Source organism: Gallus gallus, chromosome 11, assembly GCF_016699485.2.
Source record: "Gallus gallus isolate bGalGal1 chromosome 11, bGalGal1.mat.broiler.GRCg7b, whole genome shotgun sequence".
Lineage (NCBI taxonomy): Eukaryota > Metazoa > Chordata > Aves > Galliformes > Phasianidae > Gallus > Gallus gallus.
In genome coordinates this window covers 1,455,102-1,467,567 of record NC_052542.1, presented here as the reverse complement: position 1 = coordinate 1,467,567, position 12,466 = coordinate 1,455,102, and the positions used below count along the sequence as shown (strand labels likewise).

The 12,466-nt window shown below is 41.0% G+C and overlaps 1 protein-coding gene and 1 non-coding gene across 12 annotated transcripts in view; both read left to right on the top strand.

Annotated features, from left to right (window-relative positions):
• The window catches only part of CNOT1 (CCR4-NOT transcription complex subunit 1), a 53,493-nt gene that overhangs the window by 19,694 nt on the left and 21,333 nt on the right, over positions 1 to 12,466 (top strand). For 5 of the 11 annotated variants that reach the window (XM_040706994.2, NM_001277133.2, XM_015279107.4 and 2 more), the window contains exons 15-24: positions 451 to 573; positions 802 to 953; positions 4,805 to 4,955; positions 5,880 to 6,081; positions 6,487 to 6,633; positions 7,696 to 7,820; positions 8,412 to 8,698; positions 9,586 to 9,664; positions 10,840 to 11,070; positions 11,846 to 11,986. In XM_040706994.2, the coding sequence (XP_040562928.1) occupies positions 451 to 573; positions 802 to 953; positions 4,805 to 4,955; positions 5,880 to 6,081; positions 6,487 to 6,633; positions 7,696 to 7,820; positions 8,412 to 8,698; positions 9,586 to 9,664; positions 10,840 to 11,070; positions 11,846 to 11,986 (1,638 nt within the window). The remainder of the gene's footprint in view (positions 1 to 450; positions 574 to 801; positions 954 to 4,804; positions 4,956 to 5,879; positions 6,082 to 6,486; positions 6,634 to 7,695; positions 7,821 to 8,411; positions 8,699 to 9,585; positions 9,665 to 10,839; positions 11,071 to 11,845; positions 11,987 to 12,466) is intronic. The other 6 variants (XM_015279115.4, XM_015279111.4, XM_015279113.4 and 3 more) reach the window with 3 other exon arrangements.
• Positions 5,231 to 5,366, top strand: LOC112533309. The gene has a single exon (XR_003077321.2). It is a non-coding gene; the product is annotated as a small nucleolar RNA SNORA50 (small nucleolar RNA).

The following is a 12,466-nucleotide window of genomic DNA, read 5'->3' as shown; positions in this document are numbered from 1 at the left end:
TCACAAAGTGCAAGAGCTTCAAGTCAGTTTTGTTGTATTGCTTTCTGTGTTCAGGGATGACCACTCAGAACAGATGTATTCAAAGAGGCTCTGAAGTGATTGAGGTCTGTTGGCAGGGAGATGCTAGGATATTCTGATGGGTTTTTTTAGTTTCCTTTACAGTATCACTTTGGTATTCTTGGCTACTTGCTGGTAGATCTTCGTATAGAAGATTTAACTCAATAAACACAAGGTCACTTCAAGAAAGGTGGTATCATACTTTGAAGAGCTCTTGCTTATTTGTGCCACAAGCACAAAAATATGTATATGATGCAGATGATTGACTAATAAAGCACAGCAGCCTGTGATAAGAAAATTTCTTTGTTAAAAAGTATATGGAGATTAGAAAGAAAATAAAGGAAAAAGGGTATCCTTATGTCTTCACTGGTAGTTTTATTTTTTTTCCTCTAGGCCTTGTCAATGCTGCTAAATGGTACTCCGTTTGCCTTTGTTATTGACCTTGCTGCACTTGCCTCTCGACGAGAATACCTCAAACTTGACAAATGGCTCACAGACAAAATTCGGGAGCATGGGGTAAAGCAGCATTTTTCTTATCTCTGTACTCTATCAGTGACTAACGTAAGTCACTTTCACTTTATAAGTAGCTTTGAAGTTGTGAAGAGTGTCCATGGTCTGATAGTTCCACTCTTTCATTGAACTATAATTTATAACTTTGTGTAATTCTTTCCACGAAGCAATTGCCAAGTTTGAAATAGTGGCTTGGATGCAGATGGAAGATTGAGATAACTTTATTTTCCACAGGAGCCCTTCATCCAGGCCTGCATGACCTTCTTAAAGAGAAGATGTCCATCTATCCTAGGTGGCCTTGCTCCAGAAAAAGATCAACCCAAAAGTGCTCAGCTTCCTCCAGAAACCTTGGCAACTATGTTGGCATGCCTGCAGGCTTGTGCTGGGTAAGGGTTATACTGCTTACACCGAATGCATCATCTTCTTGAAACTCATTTGCTGGCTGTATGTTGCATGTGTTCACAGTTGGTTTGGAGTTTCCTGTGTGTTAGTGAGACTATATGATGCTGTATGGCTAGTCTCAGTAGTGTGTTTGCCACTGACACTGAAGCTTCTCTTGTAGGTTACATGACAGGAAGTTGAAATAGATCTTGTCTTCACCCCACTGTCTGACTATGGTCTTGGTAATGGTGGGTTGGCTGCTTAGTGAGATACTGGGTTAGTGACTAGATGCAGTGCTGTCATTTGGATAGAACAACATGGATCATGACTGCAGAGTGTGGCACCATCATTTAAAACTATGACAGTATAAAGGATTTTGTGATTGCACTGAATAGATGTCTCCACCTGTGGTTGTTACCCTGTAGCAGAAAGGATTAATGCAATTTTGCTGTGCAAGAGGAAGGTGGAGGTTGTAATGTTACAAAACTGAAACTGGAAGTGTAACTTCTGTTGTCTCCTTGAAAATACTGCCTTGAAGTAGTCAAAGGGTGGGAGGTAGCTGAGTTGGTCTACACATGAGTTTGTTTAGCTAAAATTTAGAAGGAAACTGAGGATCCTAGGGAGTTCTAACGCACCCCTCCTGGAGCAGAGAAAGAAGAAACAATGGACAGGACAACTTTTAAGTACTCTGTTAATTTTAGGTAAAAATGATGAAACAAAATATTGGTAGGGTCACTTAATACTGTCAGGTCAGGATAGTATTTGACTGCAGCAATATTTCACAGGTAACCAGGAGTAGCCCTGTGTGGCCTATGAGCCAGAGAGACTGGAAGCTGGGGGTGCTGCTGGCTTTGGTGTTAAATGTTGACATCTGAAGATGGTGGTGTGGCCAGATGTGTGTTACCTGATTGTAGGGGTTGTATTGTCGTCTGGTGCTATCTTGACAGATACAGGAAACATCTGTATGGCTGTCAGAGATGATTCCCAGCTCTCAAGTAAACAGTGGGGAATAAATACCAGCACAGATCTGTCACAGTCAGTGCTTAAACTGGCAGGGGATTTCTGAGATCACGGTAAAATGTTAGGAGAAAGGATTCTCCTGTCTTCCTGTTGGGACCTATGCAATTAAACTTTAATAACTACTGAAATACTGTTTCTGAAACGTTAATGTCTAGTCCATCTTTTAGACAGAAAGAATGCCTGCTACTTCTCAGCTCAGTGCATCATCTTTTAGGACTGTAAAATTCCACTCCAGCCCAGCACTTTGCCTTCATTTACCCTGTCCAGATGTGGGGATGTAATAGTTAACCGTAGACTTAACTTGCATCTAATGTCACTGTGTCCTGAATCTTAATGTGTTACCAAGTTTTATTTATTCAGTTAATCCAGAAACTACCAGTTCTCTACTGGCACAATTATCTCAGCTTTTGGGTTCTTTTTATAGCAACGTGCATTCCCTTCTATGCAAGAATGTGACCTACTTGCAGTCATTTTCCTTTAGCTATTCTCTTTGAGTGTGAAAGAGAAAACACCAAGATTTCTTTCGGGAAGGGATTGCTTTGATTGCTCCAGTCACAAATGGAAGCGGGCATCATAAGGACTGGGAGGTTAAAATTGCAGTAAACACGAAATGTGTCCAGAAAGGTAGTGCCCTTCACCACCTGAAGTCTGCCACTGTGGGTAACTGATTTAGGAGCAGTTTTGTTAATTAAACTGTAATTATTAAGCTGTAGTTAACTCTTCTGTGGTTTTGTGTCTGGGGAGACACTTCTGTTAGCCACTAATCTTAGACCCTTTCTGTCAGTGCAGCTTGTGCAAAAGTGAGCACTGCTGTTGTGGCATGTAGCAGTGATGCTTCAAAAGGAAATAGCTTTTTTTTTTTTCCTTATTACTTACTGTTTTTCAGTTGAGGCTCGAGTGGTTTCGGGCAGGGTTGAAAACATGAATTTTTAGGATCTGTTTTGTTTTGCTTGAGAAGCATGTCCCCCTACTTACTGTTTCATGTATCACATCATTTGCCTTCAAATGCAACTTTGTGAAAATCCAGTTTTGTACCATTTAAAAAACACTGTGGTATCTATCTTGATATGCAGCGGAATCTGACACAAATATGTTAATTTTCCATCTGTGTAGATGGCAGGACTAGAAGTTAGTGACTTGTTCCAAGGCATAAATGGCTTTAACTGGTCACCATAGGAATCAAACTTGGGATTGTAAGCCCATCTTAAACTGTATTGTGGGCTACCATATGGTCAGTGGCCTCTAGCAGTTTGGAATCTGTTTTACTAAAGCATGCTGTGATATTTAGGTGGAAACATAGCAGGCATGCTGCTAGCCAAAAAAAAAAAAAAAAGCAGGGCACAGGATGGAGAGTGGTAACTCTGTGTGACCTGTGCTCATCAGCCCTGCTCCTGTTCCCTGGTTAAATAGGATCATACAGTGCTACAGATATCTCCTGCATGAAGAAAACTCTACTTCCATGCCTGCAATTGGTCATAAGTGCCTGGAAATTTAGAGACTTGTGTGGTTTCAGGGAATTGGGGTGTAGGCAAACTCATACCGTGTGTGCTGAGTGTCCATGCTGTGCTCAGAGCTCTGCTTTCTGGTCTGGTTGCACTTGAATGAAACAGAGAAACAGAAATCCCCTCTGTGCCAGGATGGCATTTCCCCCACACTGTGGTAGAGCACTGGCTTTGGAGAGCAACCTGCATAGTCTGTAATGGGACAGCTGGCAAAGCTGAAGGCTGGCCTGCCTCGATTAAATTAGAACTTTGTTTTCCTGCCTTATTTATCACAGTTGTTCCTCATTCTTTTCATCCCCATCCCAACATCTGTGCAATAGAAATTGTGTGAAAATCTGTTGGAAATAAGGAATCTCTGGAGGCATTGGACATAGCTGCATCATTGCAAGAAGGAATGTGCTGCTTTAGTTGTACGTGCTATATAAAGGTCAAAGTAAAGGTCAGGAAAGCCATAAATAGTTGGTTGTGTGTTCTGGAGTGAGATGTTGGAGTTGTGTGAGCATGCTTGTGGTTAGGTGTGTCAGCAACAGAGCTCTTTGGAAACCTGGCAGCCAGACCTGGAACACTTTGAAAGAGGAGCTGACTGCCCTCAGTTGTGCAATGACTTCAGGCCTAAGCTTGAGTTTTCTGTTGGGTTTTGATGCAAGTTCTTTGAATACTTGAAGAGTTCTTGTCAATGTTGAACAATTATTAATGGTTAAATGAAGTTTACCTGTTAGCTCATATACAGAAAAATTGTGGGGGTATTAACTCGATCCATCTGTATGCTTGTCTGTAGTCCAGCCTTCTTAGGCATGTTGGAACTGTTGGAGAGTCTGTGTGTATTTTGAAACTTCAACTGGAAATGATTGAGTGACAAAGCCTGGGAATGGGGGAGCCTTTAGGGGCTGATTTGACCAAGGGATTACAGCATAAGGAGTGTCTGAATTCATGAAGCTATGCTGTACATAGTCTATATCTGCAGCCTTCTTTGCCTGTTTTTAGGGCTGTTGGAGCCATGCAGACAGATACACATCCTGTCTTTCAATAAGCCATTACTTTCAGAGATAACAGCATAGCACAGGATTGGGGCTCTTAAAAATGGAGGAATGTGTTGAAGGTGGATTTTTTTTTTAGAACTGCAGTTGAAATTATTCATCTAAAAATACAGCTGTTTCTCTCGGGGGAAAGGGGAACTAATGCAATTGCTGCAAAATTCATACATAGTTTTTCCTGGGTTTGTTTTGCCACTTATGTTTGTGAAATGTGGCCCCATCTTTTGAAGGAAAATGATCAATTAGAGGCCTGGATTTTGTGAACGTTGTGTGTCTCACTGTCCTGCTCTTCTGCTCTAGGAGTGTTTCTCAGGAGCTGTCGGAGACCATCCTCACCATGGTAGCCAACTGCAGTAATGTCATGAACAAGGCCAGACAGCCACCACCTGGAGTCATGCCCAAAGGCCGCCCGCCCAGCGCGAGCAGCCTGGATGCCATCTCTCCTGTGCAGGTAGATAAAAAAGAACATGCTGCGTCTTCAGAGACAGCTGACTGGCATTAATTTTGGTGTGCTTGTTGAGCTCTTGCAGCTAAGTAATACGTTATCTGGCTCCTTTAGTTTTTGTTCTTGCCTGAGGGTTGTAGGTCAGAACTGTCTCACTTCATGGGTGTCTATAAGAAACCAAAGTATAGCAGAATGGGAATAACAACAAGTGATTGAGGTTTGGTGTATTTTAAAATAACAGAGGGTTTTTGAATGTCTTAGTAAATTTTAGCACTTGAACTAAGCACTGCCTTTGAACCTGATGTGTCTTGTTTGTAGCTTCACGGGCCAAGCAGCAGTGCTAGAGCATAAGGACTTGTTATAACTGGGGCTCTTCAGCTCTCAACTGAACTGCTCTTTTAAAAACAAGGTACACTTAAGTTACTCCCTGCCACTCGTCATCCCTTCCTCCTCTGGAAGCGATGCACTGCAGACATGCTTTGCTTCTAGCAGCTGCATTCAGCAGCAGATTTCAAAATGGGAAGAACCTTTTGACATGAAGTAGTGGCAATTCAACACTGAAGAATGTCTGAAACATCAGCAAACTATGTAAACTCAACGCAGAGATCAGTTTCCTTATAAATCGTTACTTTATTGAAGTCGCTCATCCAATGTACCAAGCACCATGGCAACCTGCTGCAAATAACTGATGTGAAGAAGTGGATCAGCAGATGTTAGCCTTAGTCATGTTATCTTTTGGGTAGATAATCTAGCATCCTATAGGCAGATGGCTCTTCTGGGGTAGTCTGATTTCAGATTTAAAGTGACCGTGCAGGCGGACTCTTTTCAGGAATGTTTTTGGTATGAAGCTATCTTCAGAGAAAACGTGTGAAGAGTGAGCTTGGTTTTAGCACATGGCTGTTTGTTTATAATCTTTTATTTTTCATTCAGATTGACTCGCTTGCAGGAATGGCATCTCTGAGTTTAGGTGGCTCGGCTGCTCCTCACACCCAGAGCATGCAAGGCTTCCCTCCAAACTTGGGCTCTGCGTTCAGTACTCCTCAGTCACCAGCAAAAGCGTTTCCCCCTCTTTCCACCCAAAACCAGACAACAGGTTTCAGTGGCATTGGAGGACTCTCTTCACAGCTTCCAGGTACTGCTATCTGGCCTGGAGAATTTTGTATTTTTGATACATCAGAGTTAAGACACTGTCATTATTTACTGTGATTGGATGTACTGGGCAGACAGCTATCTGTTGTGGGAGGGAATTATCCATCCTTGTTCCTAGGTCACTGCTGATAACAACGCTTTCATATATTGTGACTGCAGTAGATAGAACATGTGAGAGTCCAGAGGCTGTGTGTTTTTGGCAGATTTTTAGCAGCACTATTTTAAGCTGGGAATGAGACGAGGAACTGCTGAGATAAAGCTGCTTGACACTGGATAGTTATGAAGCTCTATAGCTCTGATAATTAATTGGAAACAGTAAGGTGATGCAAGTGATACATGCATAATGTGAAGGGTGCAGCTGAGATGAGGTACTTTGTTTACTTTCCAGTAGGTGGTCTTACTACGGGTAGCCTGACTGGCATAGGAACTGGAGCCCTGGGCCTTCCTGCAGTGAACAATGACCCATTCGTGCAAAGGAAGCTGAGCACATCTGGACTGAGCCAGCCTACGTTCCAGCAGAGTAAGATGAAACCTTGTAAGTGGTAGTGTTGTCTGTGACTGTGAAGTGTGACTGTGGTTAATCTGCATTTCCTTCAGGGGTGGCTTTGTTCTGGAGGTGATAAGTAATAGAAATGTGGCTCTTGTAATGTACTGTTAGCCTGAAAAAGGTGCTTCTCAATTTCTATACTAGCAGCTTGCCAAGTAACTGGGGGTGGGATTGAAAAAAAATAGTAAATACAACACAATAAGTAATTGCATGAACAGCATGCTTTTGTCCTTTTTTCTAATTGTGCTATATTTTGAACAGAAGTCTTATCCTACTCTTCAGCGAGTTGTTTGTGTTGTAAAAGGGGTGGGATATGGTTTTTTGTAAGGTGGCTAATCATAGCTAGCTGGGTTAAGTCCAGCTGCAGCACAGCAGTGAAGCAGCCTGCAGTGTTGGAAAAGAAATACAACTAACGTGAGTTGGTGGGAAGGTGCTGGGGTGTTTTTTTTCCTCAAAAGAATGGTTTAATCCTCAAAATGGAGCCATTATTGTTAGCTCCTTTATAACTCTTTAAGTATGCTCACATGTTTAAGCAAACAAACATTGCTGTTAAGAAGCCTGCCCGTATGCTAAATTTTCCACCTGACTGTTGTCACCTATCTGTAAAAAAGCAAAGTAATAGGTGTCTATAGACAGACAGCGGAGGCAGCTTTAGTGACCATTCTGTTTGATTTTTTTTCTTCTGGGGCTTGAGCATTCAGTAAAAACATGCTTGAAGCTCACTGGCTGGCCTGAAAGTCTGTGTGAAAGTTTGTCTGCATGTTAGTGTTGTGTTGTGCTTTATCCTAGTTTGTTTGCATTCATTTAGGTTTAGGTGCCAGCTGAGGATAGCTTGGGTTGTAGTGGGTTCCAGGAATGCAACACTAAGAGACTAATTCAGTTCTCTTGTACAAATGTATTGAAAACAGATCTTTAAGAATTTCTGAGTCTTCCTAGTAGACGGTAACCCGATTTTTAAGATAAACTAGCAGATTATTTACAGATTTCTGAAGAGGTGAAGAGATATTGACTGTCTGAAGTTGATGGTAACCTGTTGCCTTTTCTTAACAGCTGACTTATCTCAGGTGTGGCCAGAGGCTAATCAGAACTTTAGCAAAGAAATAGATGATGAGGCAAACAGCTACTTCCAGCGTATCTATAACCATCCACCACATCCAACCATGTCTGTAGATGAGGTGAGTTCCTTTCTGTAACAGTTGTCACCTGCCTCGAGATAGAGGCAGCAGCAGGACTTCAGCTCGAGTAGAAGCCTGAATATTCAAAATAAGTTCTAGTGTGCCTTTAAATAATCTATTAAAATTATACTGTATCTTGAATGTATTTGTTTTTAAAGTATCTGAAAATGACTGCAACTTCTAAATGTATGCACTGAAGCTCTTGTTTTAGTTAGACTCTGAGAGTAATCCTACATATGCGATATATTTGCTCTTTAAATTACTACTAATTTAGTTTAATGTATTTGTGTGGTTATAAATTATGGGAGACACAGAACATTAATTTGTGTAGTTTTGAAGTACTGGACTTGGAGGCAGCAGGAAGTTTTACCTGAAGGTAGTTACCTAAAAAAAAAAAAAGAGAGAGAATTCAAGTCTGAAGGTGCTGTAGTACCTACTAGCCAAAATATGTTTTAGTGGAAATGCTGGCTCTGCAGTCTGGCTTGTAGTGCACCCACCTACTCTGGTTATAGGCATACTTGAAACTCATAGATGCAGAAGAGCTGAAATAAAACATCTGTTGGTTAAGATTTCTGCTTTCTTTGCTTGCAGGTCTTGGAAATGCTGCAGAGGTTTAAGGACTCCAATATTAAACGGGAACGAGAAGTGTTTAACTGTATGTTGAGGAACTTGTTTGAGGAATACCGTTTCTTTCCCCAGTACCCAGACAAAGAGCTGCACATAACAGCCTGCCTCTTTGGTGGGATAATAGAGAAAGGACTGGTTACTTACATGGCTTTGGGCCTGGCCCTTCGCTACGTTCTTGAAGCCTTACGAAAGCCTTTTGCGTCCAAAATGTACTATTTTGGTATTGCTGCACTAGATAGATTTAAAAATAGGTGAGTGTGGTTTTCTGGTAATAAACAGTGCATGTAATGTCTCGTTAACCTTGAACCAATTATAATTCTGCAGTAAATGATGACTTATGTGTGAGAAATTTACATATGTCAGTGTTAGGATTACTTTACAACATGCTGAACTGAAACAGGATGCCTTAATGTGCTAACAAAAGGGTGACTTTTGAAATCAACATGTGAAACGCAGTACCTGTGTAAATGTGGGACAAACTGAGATGCTGAAAATACTTGGTGGCCTTTGTGTGTGAAAATAATTCAGGGAAGTGTTGAGTTGGTTGAAGTTGTCAACTTGTTATGTTGAATGTAACTATTAAAAGGTGCACTTTATTAGAGTGCCATTTGCATTACTCAGTAATAAAAGTCTGGCTAGAACCTAAGCTCTAGGAGTTTGGTTTGAATTTGAATCTCCAGTATGGCATCTGAGTCATCTTTTGCTCAGAATATTCTGCTTTAACGTTGTGCAAGATTATGAAGAATATTACTGTAGTGTTTTTAATGTTAGGGGCACTCTGATGTGCTGTTTAAGATGGTGAGCCCTTCTGCAAATCACTTCTCCAATAATCTTATTGTTAACACTGAATATAAATGCAATAGTGTGTTCAGTCAGAAGTATAGGGATTAAGCTGGGTTACTGTGAATTAACCTTGTGTTTTGCTCTTGAATGAATTCATTTAGGATAGGCTTTCACTACAACAGCAGCTTTGTAGAAAATGTTTTGTTTACAGCACAGCTGCTGTGAGCAAGGCAGAAGTAATTCTGATGTAGTATGTGGATGACGTACCAGTGTTATATCTGTATTGCTCTGTAATACTGTTTTTGATCTAGGCTTATGCTTCTGACTAACGTGTTTTTGGTTTTCTTTCTGGCAGATTGAAGGACTATCCCCAGTATTGTCAGCACTTGGCTTCTATTAGTCACTTTATACAGTTCCCTCATCACTTGCAGGAGGTGAGTGTGCTCATTAGCTTTCTGTGGTTTTTAAAGTCTTTTGAGCAGCTTGCTGTTTTCTATTGGGAAAATGGTCTGAGCTGTCTCACGTTTAGCCAGAGCGTTTAGTTTCCTCGATGTGTACTTTCTTAAATGTTTTACTGAAACTTGTGGTTGTAGGTGGTTGGTAATCTGTTCCTGTACACCTGTTTGGTTAGCTCACAGTGAAATAGCTACCTGCATGATCAACCAGGGCACATGGCCATGTACGTGGGTTTTTAAGTGCTTCCAAGGAATCACACTTCGGTCTTTTGAGGATTTGAGCTTTCCCTGGGAAACAGGATATTCAGCTGTGTTTGTAGAGTAGCATACTCAGGCTTAGTAACATAGTTCAGAAAAAGGCAATAAAACCTTCTTTCCTGAAGGTAGAAACACACTGTAGTCAAGCAGTGCTGATCATAAGGTGTCTGTCTCGAAGGCTGGTAGGAGAGATAAGAAAAAGTTAATCCCTGTTGCAGAGCTTGAGAGCATAATCTGAATAAGGAGAAATGTTCAGCTCTAGCACTGAGAATTCATCTACCCAATGCTGTGAAGTCCAGTCACAGCCTTAATTTCCCTGACAGGTTTCAGTCTTTGTCCCTCAACTGACTGTGTATCATCTGGCATTACAAATATCTAGGTTAAGTGTATTAAAACAAGAGGTTTGTCTTCTATCGTTAGATTTTTTTTTTAAACTTCTAATCTAAAACTGGACAGTTCACAATGAATAAGCAAAGAACAGTTTTGAACTTTAGACTTATTTAGCTGTAGGAGTCCTTGTGGGGGAATACTTCTTCCCTGCTTTGTGGCAGGCTTTTTAGTCCCCCCCACTTTTGATCTGCTAACCCTGACCTGCAGGGATGGGAATTTCTGGCTCTGCAAAATGTCTTACTAGATGATAAATCTGTTGATACTGAATATCTACTTGTGAGGTTAGAGTTAGAGCTGGTGGTTCTTCTCTGGATAGAAGGGAGGTACATAATGATGAGGTGTATGCTTAATAAGCTGTTTGATTGTATTTTGCAGATTCTCTTAATGGCTTTAATGTTAAGAATTAAAGATTGTCAGCAAATGTTTATACTGCTTGTGCTAGAAGTCATTCCCTAGTTACACTGCTTTCTGTGAATTTCTGTATATGCTTCTTTGCTCTGTTCTAGTACATAGAATATGGACAGCAGTCTAGAGATCCTCCTGTGAAAATGCAGGGTTCAATCACCACCCCTGGAAGTATTGCACTTGCCCAGGCTCAGGCCCAGGCCCAGGTTCCAGCAAAGGCTCCTCTTGCTGGCCAAGTCAGCACTATAGTAACCACCTCAACCACCACCACTGTTGCAAAAACCATCACGATCACTCGACCAACTGGAGTCAGCTTCAAGAAAGATGTGCCGGTAAGCATCCTGTGACCCAGGGCCCTAGCTGGAGAAGTAAAGGAGTTAAGCTGCGGATACAGATTGAGGATGTGAGAATAGAGGCCTGCTAAATTTCTGTACTGACAGTTTTTAAGCTGTAACCCTATTACTTCATGTTTTTATCTAATCCATAAGATCCATGCCTTTTTTCATTATGAAGCTGTGGAATTACTATGGTGTTATAGGAGGGCCTTTCTTTTAGGTTTTAAATGTTAACATGACTACAGAATTAGGTGTTTATGTTTAATTCTAAACTTGAGTTAGGATTACTGTAGCAGACTATCTCTTGGGGCATACCAGATGCTGAAGCCCTTAAATTCAGACCTTCAGCTGTAGGGGCACAGGTCCCATTTCATTGGCTTATTCTGTTGTCATGCTGTCAGTTTGTCTCAGATGAAGCTGTCGAATTATCTCCAGTTTAGTGTTGAGGTGCTTTTGGAGACTTAATGTTGTACCAAGGGCTGCTCACTGCTGCACTGTTGCTTCTCCAGGCTAATGCTGTGTACTAGCTGTTAGTTAATGGACATATGAATGCAAATGTGAGGGGATGGTTTCTGTACAGTAGCGTTCTTTTACTCGGTATTGACCACTGTTTGTAGTGTGAAATCTCTTCCCTTGAGCACTGGTAGAAGTGCATCAGTGGCAGTAGTTGTGATCTCATAAAGCTCGGTTCTTTTTAGCTTGACAAAATGAATTTATTTGGTTATTGCCCTTAGGTGTATGATCTGTTCTTAACTACTTGGTCTCCCTACAGCCTTCCATTAATACTACCAACATTGATACACTGTTAGTAGCAACGGATCAAACTGAGAGAATTGTGGAACCTCCAGAGAACGTCCAGGAAAAAATTGCTTTCATCTTCAATAATCTGTCTCAGTCAAACATGACACAGAAGGCAAGTATGAAAGAACACCAGTAAAGTGATTTTTAAACTATTTCTAAAATTGCATTCTAAATTGGTAAATGATGGTGTATCTACAAACAGTGCTAACTGGTAAAATAAAAAATGGAGAGGGAAAAACATTCTCTAAGGAAATAGCAGTTTCCATCACTTGCTGCTTGAACCTTCAGAGAGATGAGTTTTCAGGGAGTAGAGAGAAGTGAAAGATAGCTATCCTTAATCTTGCTTTTTCCTACAAATTGCTTTATTTCACGATAGCCAAATCCCTTGTGCTCAAGTGTTGTAGATCTGTCTTCAGGAGAGCACTTGTACTAGATACATGGAATAATTGTACTTTGTGATGTTTTTGTCACTTGTAGGGATTGTAAAATACTATTTCAAATTTGTGTTGATATTTTTCATAGACGTGTGCAGACATTCACGTAAGTGGGCTGGGTACCATTTGGTACTGCATGGTTCAGTTGCTAGGCTCTT